This window comes from Theobroma cacao, chromosome 9 (assembly GCF_000208745.1).
Source record: "Theobroma cacao cultivar B97-61/B2 chromosome 9, Criollo_cocoa_genome_V2, whole genome shotgun sequence".
Classification (NCBI taxonomy): Eukaryota; Viridiplantae; Streptophyta; class Magnoliopsida; order Malvales; family Malvaceae; genus Theobroma; species Theobroma cacao.
In genome coordinates, this window is record NC_030858.1 from 985047 (window position 1) to 998366 (window position 13320).

At 35.5% G+C, this 13320-nt stretch overlaps 3 protein-coding genes across 3 annotated transcripts; 2 read left to right on the forward strand and 1 right to left on the reverse strand.

Moving 5' to 3' along the window:
• On the reverse strand, positions 307 to 1517 carry LOC18587730 (ethylene-responsive transcription factor ERF003). Its single transcript, XM_007011695.2, has 2 exons — positions 1245 to 1517; positions 307 to 1135 (listed from the first exon to the last, which is right to left on the reverse strand). Exons 1-2 carry the CDS (start codon positions 1325 to 1327, stop codon positions 661 to 663), a joined length of 558 nt encoding a protein of 185 aa, XP_007011757.1. The 5' UTR covers positions 1328 to 1517; the 3' UTR covers positions 307 to 660.
• LOC18587731 (60S ribosomal protein L39) lies at positions 6901 to 7652 on the forward strand. Its single transcript, XM_007011696.2, has 3 exons — positions 6901 to 6989; positions 7133 to 7236; positions 7325 to 7652. Exons 1-3 carry the CDS (start codon positions 6987 to 6989, stop codon positions 7371 to 7373), a joined length of 156 nt encoding a protein of 51 aa, XP_007011758.1. The 5' UTR covers positions 6901 to 6986; the 3' UTR covers positions 7374 to 7652.
• On the forward strand, positions 9214 to 13093 carry LOC18587732 (aspartate aminotransferase, chloroplastic). Its single transcript, XM_007011697.2, has 12 exons — positions 9214 to 9391; positions 9532 to 9621; positions 9711 to 9782; positions 9906 to 10100; positions 10279 to 10317; positions 10404 to 10493; positions 10631 to 10739; positions 10823 to 10932; positions 11045 to 11188; positions 11313 to 11479; positions 12079 to 12343; positions 12750 to 13093. Exons 2-12 carry the CDS (start codon positions 9550 to 9552, stop codon positions 12879 to 12881), a joined length of 1395 nt encoding a protein of 464 aa, XP_007011759.2. The 5' UTR covers positions 9214 to 9391; positions 9532 to 9549; the 3' UTR covers positions 12882 to 13093.

Sequence of the window (13320 nt, forward strand, 5' to 3'; positions counted from 1 at the left end):
GTGAATTACACAACTTGTTAGAGAAGGAATAAAATTACTTTTAAAAAAATGATCCGCCCATCACGCAAGTCAGGGTGATAGTGAAATATTTTGTTCGATATTATACTTTGAAAATAATAAAAGGATGATGGGTTTGTACTGTTGCTTTGAAAAGGACAAGCGTGACTTTGCCTAATTCTAGGCAGCTAGTTGCTTTGAATTGTGAAAACATGGCAATGTAAGTAAAGAACTAGCAGCTTCACCTTGCCAAGCACAAGAGTGAAAATGGAAATTCCACCAAATTCAATCGGAAAGAAAGAGAGAGCAGATGATAAATATCATAGTAAAATATATCATAACAGAGCTTACTGTACATTAAGCATATCATCCAATGGGGTCACCTGGTAGACACTTGGACCTAAAGAAAGAAGGGCCTACAACATTTGGAAAATAGTATGTGGGAAGGTTGCGACTAAGAGAAGAATGGGTTAAAATTAGCAAATCAGTGCCATTAGCAGGGAAGAAAATGCAAAGACCAACCAGCCTAAACTCCTCAAGGCTTGGTGTGACAGGGTTATCAAGCCTCAGCCCCAACGTTTTCAATGACTGGTGGAAAAAGAGAAAAGGGAAGAAACATAGAGAAATGAAGAAAGGGTGGTGCTTGATTTGACATCCTTGACACTAGACATTGCAAAGTTCAATGGAGCCATAGTCAAGCAGTTCCTCGATCATTTGCTGGATGTGATCCTCTTCGAGAGGTTTGAACTGCTGGGGGCTTTCAACCTGAGCTTTCTTGACAACCCAATTGGCTTCTGTCTCTTGCGCTTGCAACGGTTTCTTTTCCAGCACTCGAACTCCAATTCCACTGTCTCTCCCTGCAATGCCATTGTTGCTGAAAACATGTGGGGTCGGCGCCTTGTTATGCGGCTCGTGCGCTGATTGCTGCTTGGTCAATTGAAGTGAAGCCATGTAGCATTTGTGTAGTTTAGCCGTCAAAGTTGCCGACAGAAGCTTGGATGTGGACGATTGAGGTGCATTTGGATTGTAAGGGAAGTTGGTTCTGGCCCTCGGTCCGCACATAAGCCTTGCAGCTTCATCGTAGGCACGGGCCGCGTCTTCCGCAGTCTCAAACGTTCCTAGCCATATTCTAGTCTTCCTGCAACAAAACGTAAAAAGCGTTTCACTTAGTACTCATAAGGGAAAAAGACAAAACGTCCCTGACAGGCTGAAACCTCCATGGCTGTCCAAACTGAGGTTTAACTTACAAGAGGGGATGGCGAATTTCCGACACCCAAGATCCCCAATGCCTCTGTCGGACACCTCGATATCGTTGTTGTGGTCTGGCCATGTTAGTGAAAGAACAAAGAAACGTTTCCTTTGGGAAAAAACTTGTTTATGGAAAAAGCCTGAATGAGCAAATGAGGCAAGAGATTGATGATGCTAGGGAGGGAGGGAAGAGGGAAGAGGGAAGGGGGGCCTTTTGTAGTTGACAGACATATGAGGCAATTTACTGTCATCCAACTTGAAAAATTTATTTGGGTCCCACAAAAGGCTTCACTGGTATTCCATCTTTCTTCTTTATCAATTTTGTTACAGTTGGCTAATTGCCCAAGTGATAGATAATTTTCAAACTTAGACCAAATTCAATTAATTCAGATGGATATAATAATAGCTTTTCTTTCCAACAAAAAAAAATAGTTGTAAGAAATGTCGAACTGTTGCTTTTATCACCCTTTTCTTTCCTCATGAAAATCTAAGGTCACATTCCAATAGATTCTTCATGTGAATGGTCTTTTATAGTTCAGATTATGACTTCAGCAGAACCCACCAAGTTGCTCTATATAAAAACAGAGGATACAGAGCCTTTTTCTGTTCTTCTGAACTATAAACAATCTTTGAACATATCATGAAATCATTTTTATTATGCAATTTTGTAATGAAAAAGTTTTGGTTCTAGTGTGTTTGTTGGAACCAGTTGATGACCAAATTGGGTGTCATGTGGGAGTTTGAACAGATTAAATTTTTATTTTCTTTTCATATATAATTGCAGGGCAAATTGTGTTCCTCAAGAAAAGATTCTGTGCATCAATTTGCACTGGAATGATTGGGTCAATCCGATGTTGAATGCATTGAATTGAAGAATCTTGGACTGCAATAATTACCATACCAATCCAAATGATTTGATCAAATCCCCATTCACTATTATCAGATCAAATTTGCCCCCCAAGACTGTCGTTCACCTGAGCTTTCATGCTTAAACTCAGCCAGAGAGGGTTTCTTTTTTGTATTTAATCCTTGACATAAACATCACTAACAGGGGTGATGATTCAAGAGAAGGACGATAGAATTTTCTATAAAGCAATGGTGGGCTACTTTACAAGTGGAATTTGTACCTTTTTCGTGTTCATGAAAATTCATTTCTGATAGTAAAGTTGCACAAATTTTTAGCAAATATCTCAACAAAGGGTCCTGATTTCTGCACCCACTACATCTTCTTTCCCCTTATTTTTCTCTATTTTTTTTTCTTCTCTGAGAGTTCTAATCCACCAATCAATAAACCTGGTATTTATTTTCATGAACAGGAGAAGAGATATTAGGTGGAAGGGTTGCTGCAAAATAGCGGCAAGTTTCAATGTATATGGAAAAAACAAAACCATGTGTGTCTGAGATTGCTATGTCCCATATATTTCTGTTTACCCACGTGCATGAAGCAAACCTTCCATGCTTTAAGTTTGTACTCTTTCTGCAACGTCCCTGCTCTCCCTTTAGCAATCCACCATCGTGAGAATAGCAAATACTACAAAATCTTCTATATCTGAACTTGTCTGAAGATTAATTTTCTACTTTTTTTTTTCTTTTTTCAGCTTAGGTTTCGACCCTCTTTGCTTAATTGATGGTTCCTTGAGACTCAAGTTTCTTGACATTTATTCCTGACATCAACAAATGGAACAATATTCAATAGGAACAGTTGTCCATAAATAAAGAATTTCTTTCAATAATTTTGTTTACTTAAAACATAACAAATAGATACCTTTCCTTTTCTCAAAAGAAATTCATTAGAACCAACATTAAATATACTATACCTTAAGCTCTAAGAAAACATGGGATCTCTATTTTATAAAAAATAAAAAGCAAAGCCTAAGATTAATTTTATTGCAGATAAGTTACTTGACTTCTTGGGGTTTTTTTTCCTATTTTCTGTTCTTCATGTTCTTGTATGTTGTTCCTTCTTTTCTTTTTCTTTTCTTTTTTTTTTTTGTTGTGTGGTTACCATTAAAAGGCTTTGTTAATGCATGCCAACATTCCAAGTGAAAGGTATGTGGCCGAGTCACAGAGACAGTTGCATGCAGCATAAATAGTCCTGGACTCCCTTCTTTCTCAGCTGCTATTTCTGACTCTTTTTCCTTCCTTGATGAATCCGCATGACACAAAAAGACACAGCACCTTCATGACAAAACACTTGCTACCTAGCTTTATTTTCTAATTCCTTGGCTGTTTTATAGGATAATAAGACACGTATCAAGCGTGAAAACAGAAGATTTTTGTTTAACTTTTTGTTGACAAAATTACCAGTTTAACCTATTAAATTAACCCTATATATCCCTAATCTATGAGAGCTACTAGTATTAGCAGTACTCTGAGTTTTTTCAAAGCGTATAATAACCGTTGCAAGTTCTTTCACGGATGGAAACAAAGAGGGACAACCACAGCAGCAAACAGCATGTAATTCGACTAGAAAAAACATTGAAAAAGTTGGTCTCACTCCTGGTTTACAGCTAACCTTCGACTGATACAACTCTATATAGCTAGAGAAAGAAGGAGAGAGGGAGAGAGATGGTTCAAAAATGAAATCAGCTAAGACTATAAGGATGAAGACAGATTGAAGAAAAAAAAATCCCAAAAGAGAAGAGAAAGAGAGGACCCACGTTACAACCGCGTTAGGAATGGGACCCAAAAGCATAACATGGGTGATGAATGATGATGGAGATGGGTCTTGTAAATTATAAAACCTTCTCGAGGTTTCAAAGGCCCCCTGGTCTATTTGTTCACAAGTTCCCCTTTTTTTTTTTTTTTTCTTCAAATCCTTGCAAGCTGATCACATGCACACACGGTCCCGTCCTGCAAATGAGGGAAAAACGCAATAAAAAGTTATGAGAAAGTGCAGGGATAAGAACATGGAACATCGCCATCAATTACCAACATTAATTTGTTTGCGTCATGGAGTTTTTCTTTTCCCAGCCCGCATACACACACATCCTCATAGCTTGCATACGCACATGAACAGTTTTACCTTCCAGCTTTGTTCTCATGGTAAGAAGCTTGCTTGGAAAGCAGCAAGTTTTTGCTTAGGCTTCCAACCCAATTACAATATCCTCATTTATGGATCTCTTCATATAGATCTTTTCTACTAATTTATGTTACATGATATATGATATAACAGTTTACTGTAACCTGTAACAGTATTTCACAAATTAAAGATAATATGAATATTTAAATTTACAACTCCTTTTTAATACTGTAATATCTACACATAAATTGGAATGTTTAGAATGTATAAATATATATGTATATATAACAAGTTTTTCAACAATTATATGTTTAAGTTTTGCTTAAACATGCTCAGAGTCACAGTTACATCTACGATTGTAGAACCCAAAGAAGATTGGGTATGTTTTTTTCTCTTCTCCTTTTTCTTTTTTTCTTTGGGTCTTTTTTGGATTAGTCAAAATCCCAAAGGGAAAAAGAATTAAATTGGCAACTTAAATACGGACATTGTTTAGCCTGACGCGGTTTCATCAGCTAGCAGGAAAAAGAGGGGGGGAGAAATTTTGGGGAAGGTGATGTGATAGAATGATGCGTTGATGTGGTAGCCCCGCAGTCTATGGGATTTGCCCAGCCTGGTCCTTTGAATTTTTTTGCAAGCTTAGACCGCTTTCCTCATCATTAGCAATGGCATGACAAAGATATCCCAAAGCCCTCCATGTGCATGTCTCTGTTTTGTCTTACCTCTACTTCAAATTTTGGTTTATTTTGACTGAAACCAGAAACTGACAATCAGCTTTGCAATCTCCCCGGTGGAAGTTTGTAAAAAATAAAAAATAATCACAAATCAGTGAAAATACGTTTTAATTTCGATAAACATTAACATAATACATTTTCTCGTAAATTCAATGTAAATTTATAAAATATTTATCAATTTTTCGTTAATAATACGTCCTTATAAATAAAAAAAATAGTAAAAAGTCAACAAATGAAGATTTATTCATGCAGTGATCCTTTACCTGAATATACAATGAAGGTGGTTTAATGTAACAATTTGGGTCAAAATACATATATATAATTGTGTTGTATTGTCTATTCTACTTTGATAAATATGAAAAGGAAAGTAAAAAATTAATTAGCTCCTAAATGGCTCCAAAAAAGTTGGTCAAGCTCATGCACATGTTTAGTAAACCGTGCAACAGTGCTAGATTGAAGGGTTGATGAAGACAATCATGTGGTTGGAATATTGCATATGCATTAAATTAATTACTCGAAATTAAGTTTATCTGTTTGTGACTTTGACATCTCCCTTTTATATTCCTGCTAGAAAGCTAGCATTGCTTAGTAAAATTAGGAAATAGGCCAAGGCCATGTGAATACAATTTTTTAATAAAATATATAAGAAACTTTTTATAAGTTTTCCCACAAAATAAGCATCAAGAGTTTTTATTGGTGTAATTTTTCTACCTTTTTTCACGATTTTACACACATCTAATTTAGCTATTTAACACACGATTGTATATCTAATTATACATTCGAAACAAGTTTGATAAAATTATTAGTAAATATGTGACTTGGATATAAATTCGGTAGTTGAAAATTTGAATAAACTAGTATTACGTGCAAATCAAATTTCGGGAAAAATTAAAATTCGAAATTATTCTTCAAAAAGCTGAAATTTCCTTTAATTGCAATCCGTTGTGGGCTTTGTGATGTCTCTCGAGCGCCCATCAACCCTTTAATGGGCTTTTAGCCCATCTTCTTGTAATGGGCTTTGAGAAATCCACTTCTCCGATCGGGCATCTTAAAATGAATAGTTGGAGTCCAATGAGAGAGGTCCATTTTCTCTTTTCTTATGATAATAATTTAAAAAAGGAAAAATAAATTTTTTATTTTTTATAATAATAAATTTAAAAAGAAAAAAAGAACCAATAAAAAAAAGGCGGGGAACAAATTGTTTGGATCTAGATCAAGTGTGTAGTAAAAGCTTCCAAGTATATCTACGAGCAATGAAAAATATAATTTATTTCTTTAAATAAGGAGAAATATACATTTATTATTAAATTAAATGTCTGGATGTATTATAAATTCATATTTTAATTTTTTATTTTGTAAATAAATTATAAGTGAAAAAAATATTTTCAACAAATTGAATTTTCTATGGTAATCAAAAGAAACTTTTTAATTACATGCTTTTTGATTTCGAATTTAAGTACCAACGATATAATTGAAATTTAAAGTATCTTCTAATTATAAATTGAATTTGGGTTTAAGCTATTCATGCTTTGATCTTACATTATGCTAATAATTCATATAATTTAATCCATAAATGTATTTTTATAGAATAAGTAAAACAAGTCCCATATTTTTTCCACTCTATTTCTCCCTTTATTTTTTTCCCAAAGAAAAAAAAATTGGGTATATTAAGTCTTTCTCTTATTTTTTTGGCCAAATTTTATTTTTTCTATTTAAGGACTCTTAAATTTTATTTGGTTTAAAATTCATTTTAAAATCCTTTTATTAGTTAAAAAAAAAGAAATTTAATCAAGAAAATATATTAATAGTTGGGTTTTTCGGACAAGTGGAGGCCCAAAATGTAACCGACCCAAAATGGCTATTAACCCGGGTCTCTATTCACATCTATATAAACGGCCCATTTTCCATTTCCACATCCCTAGGGTTTTCTTTTCTTCCAAACGGGGTTTTTCGCTCCTCAGTCCAAACACAGCCGCAGCCGATCGAAAATGGTACTGAATATTTTATTTGATCCTTTTTTTTCTCTTCCGATGAATTAATTAGTTCGTTTACATGCTGAATATTCCATTCGATCGTGGTGAAATTAAATCGTTGAATTAATCTGGTATTGATTTGATGAATTGAACTTGAACAGCCGTCGCACAAGACTTTCATAATAAAGAAGAAGCTCGCCAAGAAGATGAGGCAAAACAGGCCCATCCCTCACTGGATTCGGATGCGCACCGACAATACCATCAGGTTTTTTCTTTTCTCTCTTTTACTCTCGCTAATTACGGTATTTTCTTTAAAAAAAAGTTTTTAATTATTTTTATCTTTTTTTTTTCAGGTATAATGCAAAGCGCAGGCACTGGCGTCGTACGAAGCTCGGATTCTGAGGTTCTTGGTTGCTGTTTTGTGTCTCTTACCTTGTTTTTTGAACTAATTGCGGTTGTTTAGTTTGCTGTTGAAGACAATGATGATACAGAGCTTATGGTTTTGTGTTTAAATTAAGCATTGTAGTTTGTGTAAAGAACTCATATAAGTTCTTTTTAAAGAGCTTTTCTTTTGTGTTCAAGTTTTGTTTCAGTTATTTTAAATCATGGGTTAGTCTTTGTTTACTCTACTCTACTGGTTTTGTTTATATGATGATTAAGTATGATTTTGGTTGCTTGTTTTATATCCTTTAACACTGGCATCGAGAAGAGTGATTGGCATATACCAGTCGACAGTGTTTATCGTGTTCTTGAAGTTCTAATTGAAATTACAACTTGTTAGTAGGGTATATAGCATGTTTATTTCGTTAAGTGACTTGAAAGATCAGTGGTTTGATTTTGAATATCATTTGAGTTGTCTTTTGGATTAGTTGCACCTTGTATGATATTGCCCAAGAAGTTATGTAATGGCTGTCGGATCAGATCATATTTCTTGTTGTGGTGCATTATTTGCTGAATTACTTGAGTTTTGCTAGAGAAAAAGACATTTGATGAGCATTATGTTTTCGCGAGAAGTTAGCTTTTACAAACTTTAACTGAAGGAGACCTTAGAATAGTTTGCGCAACTACACTGGCAACCCAATTAGCTTCATCAACATATGTGTATGTGAAACTAAGGTGCCATGTGCTGTATTTGTCTTTCTAAATGCATATATTAGTATCATCATCTCCCAATGGATTTTTGAATTATGCTTGGATAAATGTTTGTGCATATTTCTTCTCTAGAATGGAAGAAAATTTAACTCATGTCAAAGTGTTTTTTTTTTTTCACTTTTTCACCATGAACGAAAGAATTCTGTATTACTTTGATCATCTATGAGCATTGAGTATTGAAAGCAACTAATCGTGGCTGGAATTGCTTCTTTTTCTATGCGCTATTACCTGATAAAGTTGCCCTCAGGTTTGGTTTTGGGAAAGAGTATTGGCTTGTGTGGTGAATAGTCAGTGAAATGAGAACAGCCCTGCCATCCTGTATAAGTTGATTCAAAAACTCAAAAATCAATGGCCAATGAAGGTTGGAGTAATTTGTTCTGGCTTTTCTTTTATCATGTTCTAGGTTTGATATGTTTGAGTTAATGAAATGATGCATGGTTGAGTTTGCCTTGTTTGTTAACCACGGGTAGTGTTAAGCTTAATTTCTCTATAACATGTTGTCATTGGGAATCATTGTCGAATTAAGTTGGACCAAGTTGTGAATGTCACCTGCATCCAATTATGGGGCAAGAGACAGTCTTTTGGAAGTTTGAAGTCTATATTTATTCATTACTTGAGTATCACTATTCAGTTGCAATGGAACATGTTAGAAATCAATATGATCTCTCTTGTTGAGCCAAATTACAACTGAGACAGAGCTTGCTTTCCATGTAAATCAAGGGCTGAATCCATTTCATCTCTTCTCAACTTGAAGATACTTTGGTCATAGACGATGAAACAGAGGTTTACCCAAATATTCTGGAAAAACAAGGGGAATATTCGGTACCAGTTTATATTAAGAGGACAATTGTTGTACCTAGAAATGGCAAAGGCTAAGATGCGAATTCGATTATATAATTTAATATAAAATTAAATTTTATTTATTTAATTGAAAAATGATATGGGCACTCTTTAGAAAATTGACTCGACTCGAAAATAAGATATGCTTACTTGTCTGCTGACAAGTGGCAATTGACTATACCCTACTTGCGAAAATCAACCACAACTTTTTTATTTAATGACCATTTTACCCCTCTACAATCTCGCTAATCACACAGCGCACAGGTCTCAGGTATCGCCGTCGCAATACCGACGGTGTTTCACAGTTTTCATTATGTTTCTTAGCTTAAAAAAAAAAAATGAAACATAAAATCCGAGTTGACATTATCGAGATCACTACCAAGTACCAAGCTTTCTCTTTGGATTCATCGCCTCTTTTGCCTTTCCAAGTGAGCTCCTTTCTTCTCGTTTTCATTTCCAAATTTGTTTCATTGAATCCCGGATTAGATCACTGTCACCTTTGTCTTCTTTCCTCGATCAGTGTAATCACACTTAGTACGGTTTTGTTATTGATCAAATACTTTTGCAGAGCGATTTCTAATTCCAGATGGCTTCGTCGTTGCTCTCTTTGGCTTCTGCATCGCCCTCTGCCTCACTTTCTTCTCATGGAATTAGCAAGGTAATTCTAATCCATCCCTTTTTTTAAAATTTGGTCTTTTTTTTTGTTTTTATTTTAGTTTCTGAGAAATGGGAAGATGTTTTCTACAGGGAAAATTGAATCTTGGAAACGCCAGCTTGTGCTTTAACAAGGAGAAGACCAACCCCTTTATCAAAACGAAGGTGCTTCTCTCTATAAATTTTCTTTATTATTTTCTGTACCATTCCTGATTGAAGATATTTATAATTCCCAGTTGTCTAGTTCTTTTAAAGGGTTTGTGTCTGAGTTTATTTTGTTGTTTGCAGTCTTTTGGTCGCATATCTATGGTTATAACTTCCAATGTGTCTCGTTTTGAGGGTATAACAATGGCTCCCCCTGATCCAATTCTTGGGGTTTCTGAAGCTTTTAAAGCAGACAACCATGAGTTGAAGCTCAACCTTGGAGTTGGGGCATATCGAACTGAAGAGCTACAGCCCTATGTGCTTAATGTGGTTAAAAAGGTTAGACTTCTTTCCTAAACCAGTTGGTACAAATTTCATGAGTGATGGCCTGCTCTAGGTTCTCCATCGACATAGCTTTTAATTTGCTTTGCTTCTTGCTGCCAAGACTGAGTATTATTTGTTGTCAAATTAAATTGAGTTGATATTAATATTATTTTGTTGTCACTCAAATTTCCAGGCTGATAAGCTTCTACTGGAGAGGGGGGAAAACCGAGAGGTAAGTTAATATACTAATTTGCATACATAACCAGAGGTCGCTCTTCTCCATTAAGTCTACTTACTATAGTTTAATTTCAAATGTAGTATCTCCCAATTGAAGGCTTGGCTGCTTTCAATAAGGTGACGGCAGAGTTGTTATTTGGAGCAGACAACCCAGTTATAAAGCAACAAAGAGTATGTGAGAATTTAGGCTATTATGTCATAAAAAAAAAGTCTATTTTACCTCTATATGATGAGGTTTTGCAGGAAAAATTGGATTGGAAAAGAAGGAAATTTATTTCTTGTTAATTTATGTATTTGACTTTTTCCAGGTTGCAACAGTTCAAGGGCTTTCAGGAACTGGTTCACTTCGACTGGCTGCAGCTCTTATAGAACGATACTTTCCTGGGGCAAAAGTTCTGATATCATCTCCCACATGGGGTGAGTACTGTCTTCCTCTTAAAGTTTGTTGTGAAATTTGTTCAATATTATGTATTGTTGTAGTTAATGAAATTCTCTTACAGGTAACCACAAGAACATTTTCAATGATGCTAGGGTTCCATGGTCAGAATACCGATACTATGACCCAAAAACTGTTGGCTTGGATTTTGAAGGGATGATCGCAGACATCAAGGTCATCTTCTGGCTAAAAATGCTCACTAGAATAAATATCAATGTGAAATAAGTCAATTATTTATCTTTCATCTCTCTTTTTAAAGACTTTATTCTTCAATCACACTTTGCAGGCAGCTTCCGAGGGATCTTTTATTCTTCTTCATGGTTGTGCTCACAACCCAACTGGTATTGATCCAACCCCTGAACAGTGGGGAATAATTGCGGATGTCATCCAAGAGAAGAACCATATTCCATTTTTTGATATTGCATACCAGGTATTAGTTGTTTGAATTCTGGATATAAATCTTGGTTTCAGGTGGTCTGAAATTGCAACATTTTGTAGAATTTAGACAAGGTTGATATTTAAATGAGATCTCCTTGATTTACTTTTGGTGATAGGGATTTGCAAGTGGAAGCCTTGACACTGATGCAGCATCTGTGAGGATGTTTGTGGCCCGTGGTATGGAGGTTATTGCTGCTCAGTCATACAGCAAAAATCTTGGCCTCTATGCAGAAAGGATTGGAGCAATTAATGTTGTCTGCTCATCACCAGATGCTGCTTCAAGGTACAATTGTGTTTAATGTTGTGGTATGTGATTTAGTGGGCCTTTTCCTAAATTAAGCTACCAACTAGAAGTGCATGGAAATGCACTATAAACCATGTAGCAAGGTTTCTATTATTTTCTGTAATTTTGCCATGTCAGATTCTCTTCTTTGTAGATACATTCTGGAAAATATTCTTTTAGTATGCCATGTCTGTGTAAATCCTTGAGAGTGATGGATCCCAGCATTTTTGTAATTAATGTCTTAGGCTCTTATCTGTAAGATTGCCCTTAAGTTTTAAATATGGAGCCATATGTAGTACCCTTTGTTTTGTGATGGACAGAGGGCCCTGTTCTCTTCGTATCATTTTATAAAAGAAATGATGGTTATGTTCACTTTTGCATCTGAAAATCTGTTGGCAAAGTTATACCATTGAATTATTTTTACGAGACCAGCTACTGATTAGTTGTATGTCTTTTCACATCATAGGTTCCTTGACCATGTGCCCCGATGAAGTTTGATTCAAATGAGTTACATCTAATACATAATTCAGTTCTGGTTTCTGGTCCCTGTGGCCTGATACATTGCTTAAGGACCAGCTTATATTGTACGTCTGTTTCAGGGTGAAGAGCCAACTAAAAAGAATTGCTCGACCAATGTACTCAAATCCTCCTGTTCATGGGGCTAGGATTGTTGCCAATGTTGTTGGGGATCCAGCCCTCTTCAAGGAATGGAATGTGGAGATGGAAATGATGGCTGGGAGAATAAAGAATGTGAGACAGAAATTATTTGATGGTCTTTCTTCCAAAGATAAAAGTGGGAAGGATTGGTCATTTGTTCTTAAGCAGATTGGCATGTTCTCATTCACAGGCTTAAACAAAGCTCAGGTATTAGCCTGCTTCCACCTTTTTCTTTCGCTTGACTTACAAACTTTATCCTACATTACTTGTTTGGTTTTCTTTCCACTGAATCATCCTCATGTGGTGAAAGGTAGTTCTGAATTATGGACATTTTCAACTGCAAAAAGTTACTGAATAAGAACATATAGTTCTTTTTCTCCTCTGTCAATGTGTGCATTCCTTGTTCCCTTGCAATTCTGTTCCATACCTTGAAATTTTGCCCAATCAGAAATAGTTTAGGCATCAACTGATATTTGCTCACCATGGGAATGTGGTTTGCATCGTAACTGGAAATAGAGTCTTCTACGCTGCACTGTATATGATACTTAAATATAGCAATGTGTAGAACCATATCTTTGATAATATCGTGTTTATTGTTTGTTTTTCATAACAGTGTGATAATATGACGAACAAGTGGCACGTCTATATGACCAAGGACGGAAGAATATCCCTTGCAGGATTATCTTTGGCCAAGTGTGAATACCTTGCAGACGCCATCATCGATTCATACCACAATGTCGGTTAAAATCAAAGGAATATTGAAATACATGTTAGAAGTTGATAGCTGGAAAAATTTTGTTGAGTTAAGCAAAACCATGAGTAACTGAGGTGATTTTATTGAAAGAAGATGTTGTAATAATGTATGTTAACAGTGTGATGATCTAGAGTTCTGATTGAGGCAATTTGCTGCCTCTCTATTTATTGGAATTGAATGTGGGAATTCTTAAAGTTTTTAAATCATTACAGCAAATCTAGAAAGTATTATTATAAGGTTGTCTCCCATAATCAATATTCGGTATCATACCCTAATGAAGACACCATTAAGCAGATTTAGGCTTATATTGTTAAGTTCCTGTGATGATAGGGATATGTGAGCAAGTCTCAGGTCCTGCAACTAAACTGTCAATGTCCCCCCAAGCTCCATGGGAACAAGAGGGATAAGTGAGTGCAAAGTAACGGTTATC

What these genes read in the sequence shown, in the direction of transcription:
- LOC18587732 (XM_007011697.2), top strand. Translation starts at nt 9,550, where the DNA reads ATGGCTTCGTCGTTGCTCTCTTTGGCTTCTGCATCGCCCTCTGCCTCA. An exon ending in ACCCCTTTATCAAAACGAAG is followed by an intron (nt 9,783 to 9,905) that starts GTGCTTCTCTCT and finishes TGTTGTTTGCAG; the next exon opens with TCTTTTGGTCGCATATCTAT. An exon ending in GGATGATCGCAGACATCAAG is followed by an intron (nt 10,933 to 11,044) that starts GTCATCTTCTGG and finishes CACACTTTGCAG; the next exon opens with GCAGCTTCCGAGGGATCTTT.
- LOC18587731 (XM_007011696.2), top strand. An exon ending in CGCACCGACAATACCATCAG is followed by an intron (nt 7,237 to 7,324) that starts GTTTTTTCTTTT and finishes TTTTTTTTTCAG; the next exon opens with GTATAATGCAAAGCGCAGGC.
- LOC18587730 (XM_007011695.2), bottom strand. Translation starts at nt 1,327, where the DNA reads ATGGCCAGACCACAACAACGATATCGAGGTGTCCGACAGAGGCATTGG. An exon ending in GAAATTCGCCATCCCCTCTT is followed by an intron (nt 1,136 to 1,244) that starts GTAAGTTAAACC and finishes GTTTTGTTGCAG; the next exon opens with GAAGACTAGAATATGGCTAG.